This window comes from Castor canadensis, chromosome 3, assembly GCF_047511655.1.
Source record: "Castor canadensis chromosome 3, mCasCan1.hap1v2, whole genome shotgun sequence".
Lineage (NCBI taxonomy): Eukaryota > Metazoa > Chordata > Mammalia > Rodentia > Castoridae > Castor > Castor canadensis.
In genome coordinates, this window is record NC_133388.1 from 26,613,412 (window position 1) to 26,631,505 (window position 18,094).

At 32.6% G+C, this 18,094-nt stretch overlaps 1 protein-coding gene across 1 annotated transcript in view; it reads left to right on the plus strand.

Moving 5' to 3' along the window:
- Nucleotides 1-17,287, plus strand: part of Gtf2a1 (general transcription factor IIA subunit 1) — a 33,681-nt gene extending 16,394 nt beyond the window's left edge. The window contains exons 5-9 of the mRNA XM_020160128.2: nt 1,368-1,443; nt 2,626-2,759; nt 6,440-6,760; nt 9,935-10,024; nt 13,225-17,287. Coding sequence (XP_020015717.1) covers nt 1,368-1,443; nt 2,626-2,759; nt 6,440-6,760; nt 9,935-10,024; nt 13,225-13,332 — 729 coding nt within the window. The 3' untranslated portion in view covers nt 13,333-17,287. The remainder of the gene's footprint in view (nt 1-1,367; nt 1,444-2,625; nt 2,760-6,439; nt 6,761-9,934; nt 10,025-13,224) is intronic.
- Nucleotides 17,288-18,094: the final 807 nt, after the last annotated feature.

Sequence of the window (18,094 nt, forward strand, 5' to 3'; positions counted from 1 at the left end):
ATGCAGGTATTTCTAAAAATATATAGGCTAAATTAAATGTATGAAGGTTCAGTACTTTAAGGAAGATTGAAGGGTGAAAGGGAAAAAACCTACCTAAACATAGTTATAGCAAGATACATAAAAATACAGCACAGAAAAAAGAAAAAGAATGGTATAATTCTTTTGGAGAAGCAAGAGGAGAAAAGAAGTCCCTGGAAAGGAGTAAATCGAATTTATTTTTGAATGTAAAGAAATTCAGAATATAATTCCATATATCTTCATAATTTCAGCATTACATAACTGCACTTTAAAATATAGAAATTAAAGTTAATTACTTAAGAACCTAAGACTTTTTTGTATCTGTTATTAATATAGCTTGAGCATCACTAATTCAAAAATCTGAAACTTTTTGAGCATTCACATGACTCCACAAATGGAACATTCTGTGATCTACATTCCATGATGGGTTGTAGTCAAAACTCAGGTTCACAACTGGGCATGGTAATACATTTCCATAATCCCAGTACTCAGGAGGCAGAGGTAGAAGGAGGGTGAGTGCGAAGCCAGCCTGGGCTACATAGTTAGACCTTGTTTCAAGCCACGCCTTCCCCTCCCTTGCAAAAAAGGAAATAATAATAATAAACCCTCAGCCTCCCTAAAAATGTTTAAAATTACCTGCAGTATGAAACATAAGTGATTTTTCTGTTTAGACTGAGGCAAGATTTCTTTTGTATATGCTGGTATTCTCAAATCCCCCAAAAATCTAAAACATTTTTAGTTTCAAGCAGTTTTGAAAAGGGATGCTCAGCTTGTACATATTTTATCTAGAAAATAATACCAATATGTTCCTTTTTCCTTTTTGGTAATACTCCAAAGGAAGTCTTCAGTAGTGTTTTGTATGGAGACCCGTTGATTCTAGTAGAAATTTTTAAAATCAGGACATGAAGGTAGTTACACTTTTGCCTCAAGTGTATTAATTGAAAACAGTTGGATGTAAGGAAGCGAAGAGTGGGAAAGGAAGCAATAATGGAATGGTTATTATTTTGTATAACGTATATATGGATATTTCTAAAAATGCATAGGTTAGAGTGAGAATATAAAGACTTAAAGAACATTGGAAAGGGAGGGAAAAAAAACTACCTTTGAGATTTCCTTAGAGTCTGGGAAAAAGTCCAAACAATTATATTCTGTTTAATTGCTTGAAATAATTTAGTAGGTTATTTAGACTAGATGGTCTTTCTTGTACCATTTTTAAAAATAGGATTTAATTTTACTGTTAGAACTTCATTTTCATATATACTATTAAGAATTTTCATGTACCATTGAAACATGTTAAACTGAGATCCTGTTAATGGTTTTGATTTTCTCCTTTGTTTTTATTTCTTCAGAGTGCTGCTGCTACAGCTGCTACCTTAGCACTTCCTGCAGGTGTGACTCCTGTTCAACAGATACTAACAAATTCAGGTAATTAGCATTAAGGGATCTATATTTAAATATTGTTCATAAAATTATATGATCTAATATTTATGATATGTTTTGTCTTCATTTTAAGAGAGACAGTATTAGTGTTTTTCTGGCCATTTGGTTTAGGTTACTAAAATAACTTTGAGGGCTATAGCCACTTACAGTCATTGTTGAGGTTGCAGTACAGAAGATGAAAACTTCTCTTGTGCTTTCGATCTGTGACTAAGAACCCTATTGAAGAAGTATGATTATGTAGACATTCAGGGTGCATAGACAGTATGATTATATAGGAATGTTTGTTTACGGAATTTTATACTGAACTCATTTATCCTATCAAGTGAGTTTACACTTGTGTCACATGATCTAATTTGTGATATCAAGTTAAATCCTGTAGTGTACCTTAAGATCAAATTTATAGTATATTACTAGACATAAATACCTATGTAATTTTCATACATGGTTTTTTAGTCATATTAGTGTTTCAAAAACTTAACTACAAAGATTTGTAAGTATTCTTTCTGTAGTCTTCATTTTATTCTTTGTTAGTTTCTACATTTGTGAAGAACAAGTTAACTCGTTGTGTATTTTTAATCATTTTAATTTAATTTAAAATTCTGGTGGGTCATCTAAAGCTATCTGTTATGGGATATTGGTTTTTTGTGTATAAGCCAGTCATACAATTAGTGTTATGAGGTATTCAATGCTGATTAGTTACTGTTCTTTGCAATTTTGAAGGAAAACACTGAGGTGTTTTGATTTAAGAAGTAAGTGAACTATTATACTTTGTTTCTTTAAATCTTTAAAGATAATATCCCCTAAAATGTTTGATCTTATTTATTGCTCTTTATTGACTGCTAACATGTGAGCAAAGGTAGTTCAGGCTTTTAATCAAGTCTAAATAAGGTTATTAAAACCTTACTAGAAAATAGCTGAAATAAGGACAGTAAATACAGAAAAGAAATCATTTAAATATTTAAGCAATGTATTTGAATATGGAGGGAAGTTAGGAGAGGTAGTGATTATAGTTCATTATGTATAGAAGAGAGCCCTTAATAAGATTGTTAGACTTACAACTTGATAAATTTCTAGGTTCTTCAGTGGTTTGACATTCAGTATTAATTTACTAATTGGATGATGATATCTGCTAAAAAGTAATGTGGAATGCATCTTTCTTTGCCTTAGGCCAACTTCTTCAGGTGGTCAGAGCAGCCAATGGTGCCCAGTATATCTTTCAGCCTCAACAGTCAGTGGTTCTACAACAGCAGGTTATACCACAAATGCAGCCTGGTGGAGTACAAGCTCCTGTTATACAACAGGTAAAGGAATTTTAGTTACGTCCCTAGGGTTTTTTTTTTTAACCTTCTTCTGTATAGATTCCTTGGGGGTGGTTGCTCTCTCTTTTCTTATGGTTTATATTTGCAAATTTTAGTGTCATCTTCAGTACCCAAAACTGTTACTTTAAATTCCTGCTGTGTACCTCACAGCTTAATTTGCATTCAGCATGTTTAATTGTGTAATAAAATGATTTTTGTTAGTATATATTAAATGTACAAAGCAAGGAGTTGCATTGTGAAGTTTACATTTGTGTATGCATATATAATGTATATCTGTATGGATCCTTTTCTCCTTCATCTTAGCCAGCATTTGTTGCTTGTTATCTTCACGATAGCCATTGTGACTGCGGTGAAATGGGATCTCAGTGTTACTTGATTTGCATTTCCTTGATGACTAAGAATGTTGAACACTTCTTATGTTATTGGACATTTGTACTTTTTTTGAAAACTGTTCAGTTCATCTGCCTATTTAATTGTATTATTTTTTCTTTTGATGTTTAATTTTTTGGAGCTCTTTATATATTCAGGATATTAATCCCTTGTCAGATGAATAACTAGCAAAGGTTTTTGTCCTATTCTGTATGCTGTCTGTTTACTCTCATAATTGTTTCCTTTGATGTGCAGAAGTTTCTTAATTAGATACAGTCTCATTTGTAAGTTCTTGCTATTTCTTGCACTACTGGAGTCCTCTTCAAAGTTTCAGGTCTTATATTAAGGTCTTTGATTCATTAAAAAAGAATTTTTTTTTTTTTTTGTATAGGGTGATTGATAGGGATACAGTTTCCGTACTTTATATGTGGATATCCAATTTTCCCAGTACCATTTGTAAGAGACTGGTGTTTCCAACATGTGTTTTTTAGGGTTCCTTTGTCAAGAATCAGGTGTCTAACTGCATGGGCTTATATCTGGATCCTCTATTCTATTCCATTCATCAGCATATCGATTTTTGTGCCATAACCATGCTGTTTTTGTTACTGTGGCTCTGTAGCATAATTTGAAGTCAGTTGTTATGATGCCTCAAGCTGTTCTTTTTGCTTAAGATTGCTTTGGCTGATCAGGGCCTTTTATGTTTCCATCTGAAATTTAGGATTGCCCTTTTCTATTTCTGTGAAGGATGTCATTGGGATTTTGATGGGGATTGTAGTGAATCTGTCAACTTCTTTCAGTTCATATAGCCATTTTCACAGTATTAATTCTGCTGATACATGAACATATCTTTCCGTCTTCTGATGTCTTCTTTAATTTCTTTAGATAGTGTTCATTGTAGAGGTCTTTTACCTCCTTAAATTTATTCCTAGGTATTTTTTTTTAGAGGTTATTGTAAATTTATTTTGAGGCATGTTTGTTATTGGTATATTATGTTTGATATCTTGCTACTTTGCTGAATATGTTTACTAAATCTAGCAGTGATATCTTCAGAGTCTTTTCATGTGTAAAATCATATCATCTATAAGTAGGCATAATTTCGACTTCTTTGGTTCCTATTTGTATCCCTTTTATCTCTCTCTCTTGCCTTATTACTCTGGCTAAGAATTCAAACACTAATAAGAGTGGAGAGTGTGGACACCATGGACTTGTTGCTCATTTTAGATGAAATGCTTTTAGTTTTTCCCCATTTAGTACAATGATAGTTACGGGTTTGCCATATATAACCTAAAGACTATATTATAACATATAATAAATTATGGTGAGGTATTCCCTTTATTCCTAGTCTATTCCAGGCATTCAGCATGTTTAAAACCAAACTATTATTGCCTCTGCTCATCCTTCATCCTCCTGAATGTCTTTTCCATCAAGAGCATTCTCCATTCAGCCTTCTAGGCTGGTTGCTTGGCCTTTAGTCACAAAGGGGCTGGGACTTTAGGAATCAACAGGCAGACATAACTTTCATTCTTGATGCTTATGTATTTTCCTAATAGGTTATGTGGGATTCTGCATTTCTCTTTACTCCCAGTTACCTAGGTATCCATTTCTTCTTAATTAATTTATTTTTTTTGACTGACGTTTTCCCATATTTTCAGTCCTTCATAGATTTGGAAAAAAAAAAAAAAAAATATATATATATATATATATATAGAGAGAGAGAGAGAGAGAGAGTTGGGGGGGAGTTTAATCTTACCATTTCTTGAGTTCATGGTATCATAATTTGTTGCAAAAAATGCTTTATCTTTTTTGCCTGCTTCTAATCTTATGCTCTCCTAACTTAACTGATTTATGGTCATCTTTTAAAAATTCTTAAAATCATTTAATGACTTCCCAAGCTCCTTAACATGCTTTTTGATTTTTTTTTGAGACAGTCACATAAACAGATAATAGTGTGATGGTAGAACAAGATTATTAGTCTAACCTAATTACAGCTTTCCAAAGTCATATGCTGCTATCTCTTCTGGGTTTCACTTGACATTTTTTTTATTTTGAATGCTACCATTGGCCTTGTATCCAGCAATTTCTCTGCTTCCTCCAGATAAATCATACAGAAAAGCCTGGTAATCTCCTTAAAGCACAGACAGAAACTCAAGTATTTCCTAGCAGAAAGGTTCCCTAACCCACACCTTATCTCCCAAGCTAAACTTGGCCCTATTCTATGCTTTCACAATACCACAGACTGTTTCTCTTACTTGAAATATTTGGGGCAAGGAGGGTGTCAAATTTGGGAATAAATTACATAGATTATCATCAATTAAACTTCCTAGACTGAAAATCTGAAAAACTCTGAAATCCAAAACCTACTCAGATTAGAGATGATCAACCTCTATTTTTATTATATCCTGTATCTTTTTTGAGTTACTATCGCTTTATTTTCCTACTGTACCATTAATCGGAGCCAAGTGGCAAGTAACAGGCATTCAGTGCTTTTTAATGTATTAACTACAATTGTGAATATGCTTAAATACATGTAGTTGATATTTGTTAGCATACTCTTTTCAGGTTGTGGTTAACTTTTGAATGTTAGAGTACAGAACCGAGAAAGAACTTTGGAAGTAATCATGCCTGCTGGTTCTCAGTAATCATTGCATTGAAAGAATCATCTGAGGAGTTTTAAAGGAAACTAGTAAAGTTTCATTTAAAATCACATCAATTAAATCAGAATGTTAGGGGTGGAGTCTAGGTACCAGTACTTTTTTAAGCTATTTGTTCTTATGTGTAACCAGTGTGGAGAACAGTTGATCCTGATAGTGAAATGATGAAACCCAAAAGAGGTTAAATGACTTGCTTCTGCAAGTCTTAGACAAAACTAGATCCAGGTCTTCAGATTCTCAGTCCAGTGTTTTTCATGTGGAGGCAGTGCAGCATAATAGTACAAGCATGGGCTCTGGACCAGAAGTCTAGGTTCAGATTTTGCTTCTTGGTTACTACAACCTTGCAAGTTACTAAGCCTTTCTACGTCTCAAGCAAATAAATAATTTGCATAACTCTTAGTGTATGGCATATACAAAGTAAATACTCTACTAAATGAAGAAATTAGCTTTCAGAAACTTCAGTGGTAAAATGGAAGTTTAGTGGATTAGCATACTAGGTAAGCATTGCTTTTTTGTACTTGGTAGTAACTATGAATGAGCTAAGGACCATATCTGGTGAGTCTTTAACATTTGGGTCAGTTCCTATCTATCATACTTAATCCTTCTAACTAATTTGTAATCTGTGTTTTTCTTTTGTCTTAGGTCCTAGCCCCTCTTCCTGGAGGAATTTCACCACAGACAGGTGTCATCATCCAGCCTCAGCAAATCTTATTTACAGGAAATAAGACTCAAGTTATACCTACAACAGTAGCAGCCCCCACACCAGCACAAGCACAGATAACTGCAACTGGCCAGCAGCAACCACAGGCTCAGCCTGCTCAACCTCAAGCTCCACTGGTGTTACAAGTTGATGGAACTGTGGATACATCATCTGAAGAAGATGAAGATGAAGAAGAAGACTATGATGATGATGAAGAGGAAGATAAAGAGAAAGATGGAGCTGAAGATGGGCAGGTGGAAGAAGTAAGTTTCTAGTAAAAGACTTGAAAAGAAAAACTACTCAGTAATTTCCAGTTTCTATTTAGTGTAGCAAACACACAAATTATTTTCTAGTTTTTCAGAGGCTATTAGATGCTATACAACATGTCTGTTCTAATTAAGTTGTATTAATAAGGGTATTGGAGACACTGCAAGTAATTCTAACTCCTATTCATAGTATAGTTTATACATAAGAAATTGATAATTTATTGCCCTCAATGCAGAGAAACTAATGCAGATGCTTTAAAGCGACAGAGGCCAATAGGAGAAGGGGACCAGGAATTAGAGAAAAGGTTAGTTCAAGAAGAATTAATTTAGAATGTAACACACATGTACAGGAAAGCAATGCGAGTCAACTCCCTATATAGCTATCCTTATCTCAACTAGCAAAAACCCTTGGTCCTTCCTATTATTGCTTATACTCTCTGTTCAACAAAATAAGAGATAAGGGCAAAATAGTTTCTGCCTGGTAGGGAGGTAGAGGGAAGGGGTTGAGGAAAGGGAGGGGACAAGGGGAAGTAGGGACCCAAACATTGTATGCACATAGGAATAAAAGAAAAAAAAAAGAAATTGATAAAACATAGCTATGGCTAATCTTTTGCTGTAGTAATTAAAAAGACATGGCAACATTTGGTGAGAAGAGGACACTAAATGTGAGATTTATTCAAACTCTCCTTTAGTCTTTGGTTCATATTTTATACCAGTTGCTCCTTCATAACTTTATCTGTTCTTAGTGTTGTCTACCCTGGTGTCTAACAACTATTTAAATTTTTTTTTTTTTTTTAATGTTCCCTAGGTACCCTTTCCAATCCCATTCTCTTCCTTCTTTAGTCAGAGTATTGATGCCTATGAATTTTGTATTTAATTTTCCTTTATATTTTAGCAAAGTGTTACTGTTCCTAAAGAATATATTGTTTAGTTTTGCTTGTCACTTTATAACATAAACAAAATAATTCTTCATGTATTTTTCTGTATCTTGTGTTTTTTTTTTTAATGGTATTTTTGAGGTTTGTCCAAGCTATTACATATAGCTATAATTATTTTTCCTGTTGACTATACCATAATTTATTTATCCCTTTCCTGATCTGAGACATTAGTATAGGTTCTAGTTGTTTACTGCTTCAGACAACTTAAAATATTCGTTATGTCAAACATTGACATGATAAATATCAAGGCATGTACATCTTCAGCTTTAAAATAAAATGCCAAATTGTCTTGCTGATTATATCACAGTCATTTAGTACATAATTGTTGTATACATCTTCACCAATTCCTGATACCATCAGGCTACTTAACTTTTGCTGGTCTGGTAGGTAGAAAATGGTGCTTCATTTTGGTTTTAGTTTTCATTTCCTTGAATATTAATGAGTTTCAACCTCTTCTCATGTGTTGTTACTTGGATTTTATCACATGGAAGATGCTCATGCAGGTCTCCTGTCTTTTTTTGGTGGGGGCGTTACTAGGGTTTGAACTCAAGGCCTTGCATGTACTAGGCAGGTGCTCAACCATTTCAGCCACACCCCCAGTCCTTTTTGTCCATTTTTATTCCCAAAATTGTTTTTATTTTTGGGCAGTGCCAGAGATTAAAGCTGGGGCCTCATAACCTGCTAGGCAGGAGCTCTTCTGTTAAACCATATCTCTAGTCCTTCTTTGTATGCCTCCGTAAGTGACATTTTTATTACTTTTCCTCTTTTTTGCTGGCAGTGTTGAAATTTATAGTGCTTTTAATATTCATTATTAAGCCAGCCACCTTTCTAAAAATGTTTTCTGTTAAGTTTAATAATGTCTCTGTAGATATTTTTGTGTTTTCTACATAGATGGTCACATCATAGGGGAAACATGGCAGTTTTTCTTGCTTACTGGCTAAGCCCTCCAAACAATGTTGATTAGAAATGGTGAATTGGTACCCTTACCTTGTTCTTAAACTTAACAGTAGGTTTTTTTTTATGGTTAACTATTAAGTATAATATTTGTTGGTATTTTGTGGATATTATCAGATTAAGGAAGTTCCCTACTGTTCATAATGAGCTAAGATTTTTTTCTTTGTTTTTTAAACTGTTAATGAATGTTGTATTTTATTAAACACTTTTCTGCAGCTATTAGATAGTCATACAGTTTCTTATTGTTAGTCTGTTATTTACTGTGAATTTCATTAATTTGTCTTCTATTTGCAAACCAATCTTGCATTCCTGGGATAACACCTTGATCGTTAATGTTACCCTGTTTCATTTAGTTGTTGTTTTGTTTTTGGCAGTGCTGGAATTTGAACTCCAGGCCTTGTGCTTCCTAGGCAGGTCCTCTCACACTCAAGCATGCCTGCAGCCCTTACATACTACCTTTAACAAATTGCTCTGTTTACTGTGTTCAGGACTTTGATCTATTCATACGTAATTCTGTTATTTTCTGTTGTCATACTCTTCTTACCAGGTTTTCAGGTTAATAGTATAATAGTACCTTACTAATAGTCCTTATTTGATCAAGTATTTTGGGGTTTTCTTTTTTTATTCTTTTGGTAAGGTTTCTTTATAAGACACTTCTGATAAATTGTGTTTTTCTAGGAATTTTCAAATTGACAAGCATAAAATTAATCACAATTACAGTTCTTTAATGCCAGAATAATTCATAGTCATTGCCTGTTTTTTCCTCATTCCTTGTATTATTGTGCCATCTTACTCTTTTTTTAGTCTTAGCAGAGGTCTGTTTTCATCCTGTTTTCAAAGAATCAGCTTTTAGCTTTAGTTCTCTAGTGTGTTTCTTTTTTTTCTGTTTTATTTCTATTTTTTACTTGGTTTTGTTTGTAGAGAATATGATCTGTGTGATGTGTAGATCCTTTGAAACTGAAAAGCTTAACTATTTTAATTATATTTAATTTCTTGCTGAAAAGCAGTAACATTGACAAACTTTAACTCATTAATAAGTCTACATTCAGACTGGCAGGGAGTGACTCAAGTGGGAAAAGGCCTGTCTAGCAAGTGAGAGGCCTTTTCAATTCTCAGTACTACTAAAAAACCAAAAAAACCCTACATTCATAGCGTATATAAATATGCATTTGGTACTTGAAGAACATCAAGATCATTATATTTCTTCTTATTGAATGTTAGATGGGCCTTTTTATCGTCCTATGTGGGATATACTTATAAATTCTCCTTTTATTTGTAGGAACCCCTCAATAGTGAAGATGATGTGAGTGATGAGGAAGGACAGGAACTCTTTGACACAGAAAATGTTGTCGTTTGCCAGTATGATAAGGTAAGAATTTCACCTTCAGTTTGCTGGCAATTATTTTTGTTTTAATTTCTTCTTTAAACCATCCTTTTGGACTCATTGAGACATGGACAGCTGATTTATGCCCCTTTCATTTTTTAATGAACATTGTGACAATACTGATCGTAAAATAAGTAGAACTAATTTCTTAGTTTTACAATTGAAAAATAAGTAATGAATGAAATGGAGAGCAGTATGATCATCTTTCTATTCAGACTGTCTCAACTTCTAAACAAAGTCACTTTGAGATTGTCCTTCAACAACAATAAGTTTAAAAGTTATTTAGCTTTGCTGTATTTTGGTAATATTAGCAATTTTTGAACCAAGTTCTATGGGAATTGGTTTCTGATTTTTTTGTTCTTAATTCTTAATTAAGCAGGGTGCTGTTTCCAAGTATTTTGTTATAGTTATTGGCATTATTGAGATTTTTTTGTAATCAGGATATTGAAATTGGAATAAAATTTGCTTTTTTACCATAGTTATTAAATTTGTGAAATACTCACATATTACATTGCATTTTTTTATTTTAGTAGCTGTCTTTACCAAATGCTGAAAACTACCAGAAGCAATTGGATTTTGTTTGCAATCATTCATTTTATTCATTCAATAAATATTTATTGAATACCTAATAGTACTAGACATTTCTGAACAGTCATAAACAAGCAAGATTTGTGCTCTGCATGAAGTTTCCTTTACAGATAAAGAAAATCTTAAATTTGTGTTGCTTTTATAGAATGAATGTGACAAGTAACTATGCTTATTGCAAACAAATCTATAGGGAAAATACTAAGGCAAAGGACCTTATTTCTAATAAAAAGGTAAAACCAGTTATATACAGTCCAGTGATGTTTACAGAATAAAGTCGGCAAGATTATTGAAAGTTTCATAGCATCTACTTTTATGCATTATAACTTCCAGAGAGTGTTCTCAATACCCTGTACCAAGAACATTACAGCAAATGTAATTTCTTTTTATATACATGTAGAACAAGAGTATGAAGTTATAGCAGCAGATACCAATAAACCTTTATTGTGAGGAAGTCTCAAGGGAACTGCTTGCAACCAAATTATTCAATACATAATTTCATTGATAATACAGTATAAGATTCATTAGGCAAGAAAGCCTGACAGAAGAATACTTTCCAAGTATTTTCCTATTGAAAGAAAATGTATGCTCCTTTGATAAACTGCACATAAAGTATTTTAAATAAACATTTTCTAAATTTTGCTTCTAGGTATATTACTTTAAAGTCTTAATAAATTTTAAATAGCTTTAAATAATGGGCTTTTTAAAGTTTTTAAAGGTCTAATTATAAGAATTAGAAAGATTGAAGCAGTGGGATTTATTTATTTATTTATTTATTTAAAAGCCAACAGTGAATGGTAGTGTATTTTATAGTATTTTATAGTTGTTAAATGAGGTTGAATGTGGTTTGAGCCTGCTTGAATTTTAGGAGATTAGTTTTAAAACCTAACATTTAGAATGTCAACAAATCAATTTTAGGTGATCATAGAAAGAATAATGAGGTGTATATTGTCAGTGAAGTCAGACTGTTAACACTAATATTGTGGCAGAGTTCTCAAGTGTGGGTAGATAAGGGCTGTTAGAGCTCTTGGTGAGAATGATGTGTAAGGTGTAGACGCTTCAGCTTTGTTTATAGGTAATTTTACTTTAGTACATTTTCATTAGGAAGTTTAAGAGGCTTTTCTCTCGGTGTTTAGGACATTACTTCATGAAGAATTTAGTAAGCCAGTAAAATAAATTGCTTTTCAAATTGCACTTTGTACTTTTATTCAAATAAAAATGTTTACCACTTACCATTACCCAATATGACTTCAGTTTTGAGTATATGAATGATTATTTGACCCATAAAACTTCTCTGCATTTGGTTTCTACAAGTTACTGCTCAACAAAATGCAGTCAGCTTCCTGACAAATGTCTGTGAAATTCCTGTTTCCTGGCCACTTACCATTTGTTTTTCTGTATATAATCTTAGTGACTTTTAGGTGACACTTAGCTCATAATAAATTTGTATACTCATTTTTTAGGCTAATTAATAGTTTACAGGGGATCAAAGAAAAGGGGGAGATAAGAGGTTTTGTATTTAACATACTTAATGATTGCTTATAGGATGACTTAGGAGCTTGAGCTAACACTAGTGAACAAAACAAAAAAATTCCTTATTGGGAAGCTTATGCTAGTGGAGGTAGACAAATGCTAAAACATAAGAAGGCAGTATTTGTTATGGAAAAATACAGAGGCGGGAAAGAAGGGCCAAGTTTTGATTTTAAATAGAATAGTCATAATAAGAAGATGACATTCCAGAGAAGAAACATTCTAGTTTAGCATATATTGTTGGGTCTATCTGTTAGACATTCCAGTCATCTCCCTAAAGATGTTAGATTTAATATCCACGTAGTTTGTTTAGATCAGAGTTATAAGGGACCACTTAATGTAAGAGTCTCTGCTCTGCTTTCTGTTTTTAACTTTATTGTGCTCTGTTGTGTTTTAATAAACAAACAAACAAAAAAAAGATTGAACCTATAGGAAGAGCATAAGAGTTTTCCAAATAACATGAAGGGCTGTTTAGGTTTTGGTAAAATCTCAAAAGACTGAGCTAGGATCAATAAATTGAAGTTAGAGGAACCAGATTTCAGCAAGGGGTATAGTACGAAAGACCTAAAAAAGAGCTAGCCCAGAACGGAGTGACTTAATATGGATTTCTTTGCCCTCAGCTTCTAATCATATTCAAGCAGATACTGAATAACCATATGCCAAGAATATTTCATAGAGAATGTTTGCACTACAAAATTAGGCCGTGGGATTTTAGAATTGGGATCTCAGAAAATACCTGTACCTGGTGAGCATTTCTGCATCATTACATGAAAAGTTTCATGTTAGGTCTTGAGAACACTAGAAGTTTATTTTAGTAAAAGAAATCAGAGTATAATTGTATTGCTTATAAAAAATTGTAAATTACTTTAGTGAACACAAAAGTACCAAGACCTGTAAAATAAGACTAATTATACATACTTAGAGAGAACACCTAGTAAGTATTTAAACTTTATTAAGAAATCAGATAGCAAGCACCATATTATAAAAGACAGTTTTGTGAAAGGGTTTTTTGTTGATTTTTGTCTTCTTACTGTATCTCTTACATTTTTATTTTGTTTTTGTTCATTTAGATACACAGAAGTAAAAATAAATGGAAATTTCATCTCAAGGATGGCATTATGAATCTTAATGGAAGAGATTATATATTTTCCAAAGCCATTGGAGATGCAGAGTGGTGAAGAGTTGTTTCTTTTCTTTTATAAATAAAACAAAGAAACTTAAAAAAAAATTAAAGTGAACATTTTGAAACTTGGGACATATACCAACCAAAACTTCACTTCTGCATGTCAGAAAAGTGCAGTAGAAGCAAAGCTACTGGAACAAAGATAGACCTTGACAACATAGACACTACTCCTAACTGGCAAGCCATGGAACTGTAGCACCTGGGGTTTTGGGGTGGGAGGGAAGGGTTTTGTGTAGGAAAACCATAATTGTCAATTTTAAATACAGGAACCTGCCACTGGTAATTAGCATGTAAAGCTTTGTCTGTATACCTTCCTCCAACTTGGGCTCAAATCAGAAGTTACTTGTTGGAATGAACTGAAGACGCTTCCCTTTTGATAGATTGAACTGAAACTGCTTATTGTATGTGGTTATATTTGGTAAAAATTGCGTTTGAGCTTTTTACAAAAGGGCAAGAATTATGGTGTTGAATTTTAATTCACTTGTATAAGAAGACAATTTAAAACTCATAATAGGTCTTAAATATTTTTACTTGTTATTATTCTCCCTCAGTAAGGTATACCTCTCTCTTCCCTGGTTTATGAAACATCTAAGATTTAAGGAAAATAAGTGATCACAGTTTGGAGACAAAATTTGACCCAGAAATGGATATTTAATTAGGTTTTCATACTTGTTAAATGTAATTTGAAGACTTGGGTCTTATCTGAGTTGAGTGGAATTAAAATGACAACTTCAATTTCCTTACAAAGAACTGTGTTCGGTCCCACACTTTGTAAAAGAAGCCCCAGATTGGCTCCTCAGGAATACATTTTTTATTTCACAAAGGTACCATCTAGCTAAAATTAAATATACATGAGTAGATAAAGATTTTCTTGTTGGGCTGAAGTGTGTGCTTATATATGCATATAGTCTTTGAGCATTCAGATGACATTCTGTACACTGAGTGACACATAAGGGCAGGTGGTGAGGATCTGGATTTTTATTAAACTATTTAGTAATAATAAAAGTTTCTTGTGTTTACTAGTAAAGAATTAAAAAGCTATTATTTTAATTGAACAAATTTTTTTAAAGCAACTTTGTAATTTGAGGGGAAAATTGGGGTGGGGGTAGAGGGAGGTGGGGCCACTAAATACATGCTTACCTCTCTTTCATTGGGTGGCCCTTCCAGGCCATTGATAATATAGACTTGGGCTCCAGTTTGCACATTGGAATAAAAGCATAGAAATTTGACTTGTATATTAAAAATAGAAGTTTAATATGTATATTTAAGAATACATAGCTCCAATTTCTCTAAGGGGCTCTAAAGAACAATATGGCACTGCTGTGTTCAGTGTGAGTCAGCTGCCTGGGAGAACTTCAGGAACACTTGCCTTCACCTTTGTGTTCTACTAACTAATATGACTTTCCATGTTTTCTTAACAAAACTCGCATGTGCTTAAGTTTCTTGTATATTGACTTTTGTTGTCTTCCATTTTTGTCTTTTATTTGCCTTTATATGTTTCTAGAAGTAACAGATAAACACTTTAAAATGTATTACAAAGGAGAAAACTGTGAGCTGTTATATAGTGTTTTCTTATTTTTTTAACAAATTTTGAAATTTCTCAAACGGTTAATCTTTTTTTTTTTTTTTTTTTTTTGCCTACTTCCCACCCCTCTTACCAACGTGATCTTTTTAACTTACGTTCTTAAATTTGGTATAAATGGTGGTGTCTAGCATGCTAATAGTTAGGTTTTACTTAGCTGCCATAACTGGTAAATACAATTTTTATTTTGATTAATTTAGCTTTTTGAAGGAAAGTTTGTTTACTCCACTACTCTCAAAGCACACACAGCTTTGTTGTTTATTAAATAAGACTGGGAAGTGGGGAGGGAGTAAAAATACAAAGGTCCTTTTGTTCAGTTGTCCTTCAGTATAGTACTGGTAAGTTTATATTTACTCAATGAAGAAGTCAATGACCTGTGCTACCTATAAAAGTTTAGCAATGCTGCAGTGAAACTCTGGCTATTTAGTAGTTCTTATGCTACTGAAATTTGGATTACTGTATGACGTTCAGTTCATGTCTTGGGCCCTCTTTGTAGACAAACATTCATATGCATAGTAGCATTGTATACTGGCCTGTTTTTTATAGCTCTATTTTCAAACATGAACAACCCTGCTTTCAGAGTGACTCACTAGGGTTATTAGGAAGCAAGAAATAACCATTTGTATTTGCACCTGTGTATTACATATGAATTAAAGCATACTTGGCAAATGCTTTTCTTTTATCTGTGAAAATTCTAAAAGCTGGTCCAAACATTACTACATACCAAATTGTGCTCTTAATATACTACTATATTGTATTCTTTTTAAATCAAATAGCATGTTTTATTTTTATTATAGTGGCTTTTGCTGTATGAATGTCACTTACTTTAAATTCTTAATCATGCTTTTAACATTATATTTAGAAAATCATTTCATTAGGTTCCATTAAAATGTCATTCCTTTGAAAAGGCAAGGGATTCCCACTTTCAAAATTTTTTAAATGAAAGTAACATGTTTATCCAATGTGGTGAAATAGCTCCTACTTATACTATGAAAATAAGCAGTGGTTTCAGACAGTGCACAAATACTAATGGCACCTTTCTTATTAAAAATTAATCCATAGTGCTAAGGAAAATTTAAGCAAAATTCCTAAAGTGGAAATGTGTGCCTTTCAGTATACAAATTCTTGCTTGGTGATCATTTTATTATCAGATCACTTGAATGCCTGAGAGCACGTGTAATTTCTGAAGGGCGCGAAATGTGGCTAACCCAACTCTTTAATGTGCAATTAGTAAAACATGATAAGAGGGGATCTTAATACTGGACTTTTATGTGTTTTGAAATATTCACCTTTCTGTTAAGTATCATAATTTCACATTTATGCTGTTGCCTTTTTAAAAAAATCAGAGCCACTGATGTTATGATTACATCAAGATTTGAACAGTGTGTATAATGATTAAAATGTTCTGACAAGCAAATAGATCTGGATTTAGGAAATAACATAAGAATATAATAGCTTTTGTATAAAGACTTTCTTTTGCTATGTTGAAAATCAAGCTTTTTTTTCTGGCTTTTATGGAGGAATGAAAAGAGTTCTCTCCCTCTAAGAGTAATTTTTTTTAATTATCTCATAGCAATAATGTCACCATTATTAGAGGATAAATAAGCCTTGTGTAGGAAAACATATAATTTCCTCTTGGGAGTTCCCTTTATAATTTAGCATTTCTTCCACTTGAGAAAATTCCTATATTTTCAGATTATTTCATCTTGAACTTTTTTGAGCTTTTGTGCAATGTAATATTTTATTGATCTGTCTTTGTACATTTTCATCTCCCTGCCTACCTGTCTCAATCACCTATTAACAGACTTTGAATTTGTTGGTTAAAAATAGTTAGTTTATATGTTTCCTCATGGGTTTGCATTTTAATTACTTGTGATACAGAAATTATTCTGAAGTTTATATTTTTCCCTTTTGCCTTAGTCTATCTTTTGTCATTTTGAGTAGTTTAAGGAAGAACACATCAAACTTACTATTTTATTTGGAGGAACAAAAACTTCTCTTTTAAGAGAAGAACTATACTGAGTCACTACTCTTTCAGTTACGTTTCATTCAGTCCGTCCAGTATGCATCAGGGCTACAACTTGTGGGGAGGAGCTAATCCTTTTTACTGTTCTGAGCTACTGTTGTCAACTGCTGTTGTACATACTGTTATGTGTAAGGGCGTAAATATATTTATTATGTTTGTAAAATTCATTCTGTACAATTGCAGATCAAGTTTGCTTTTCTGTGATATATGGGATATTATGTTTTAAAGACCATCTTGGAATACAACTAGAGAACTTAGTATTTTGATGTACTAAGACCTATTTTAAGTTTAATATTTTACCTTTGCAAAATCTTTAATTAAAGATGTTATTTAAAAAAGTAATGTGGCTTGCTTTGCTTACTAGTCTATGACATTGTATATAGATAACTGAATAAACTTACACAGTTTAGAAAGGAAAACACTTTACCCTGTTAAAGAGGCAAATTTAACAAAAATAAAGGGTATCACTAACCTCTGTACCTTTAAGATACATAGGTTAGGATGTCAGTCTGAATTACAAAACTGTGGTACAAATTCTTAATAGCCTTCCAAAAGTTGTATTTTCCAGCCTCGCAGGAATTTAGATTGGTCTAAATTCACACCAACTGTATATTAAAATTAATATAACTTAACATTGTATTAAATTGAGTATTTCTACTACAAAGTATAGATTACTTATAAAATTATTCAAGAACATTATTGTTTTCTTATTTCCTTGTCTAGCTAAATCTTTTTCTCTTCAGCATTTGTAAATAATTGCTTATTAAGAGAATTGGATTTTTGAGGTTTGTATTACATACTGAATATATTTTGTGTTATTTTAGAAGGTATTAAATAATTAGTATTTTAATTTTATAATTAATTCAAATGAGTCATTAAGAAAGCTTGCCTTTTTGCAATTTTTATCCTGTTACAGACTATCTAGAAAACATGCAAATTTTAACAATCATAATAAATTTTATTTATTGCCAGCAAATCTTGTATTTTCCACTTCAAGCTCCTATATTTTTTTGTTTGTTTGTTTTTTGTTTTTTTGCAGTACTGGCGTTTGAACTCACCTTGAGCCACTCCATCAGCCCTTTTTGTGAAAGGATTTTTCAAGATAAGGTCTCATGAACTATTTGCCCAGACTGGCTTTGAACCATGATC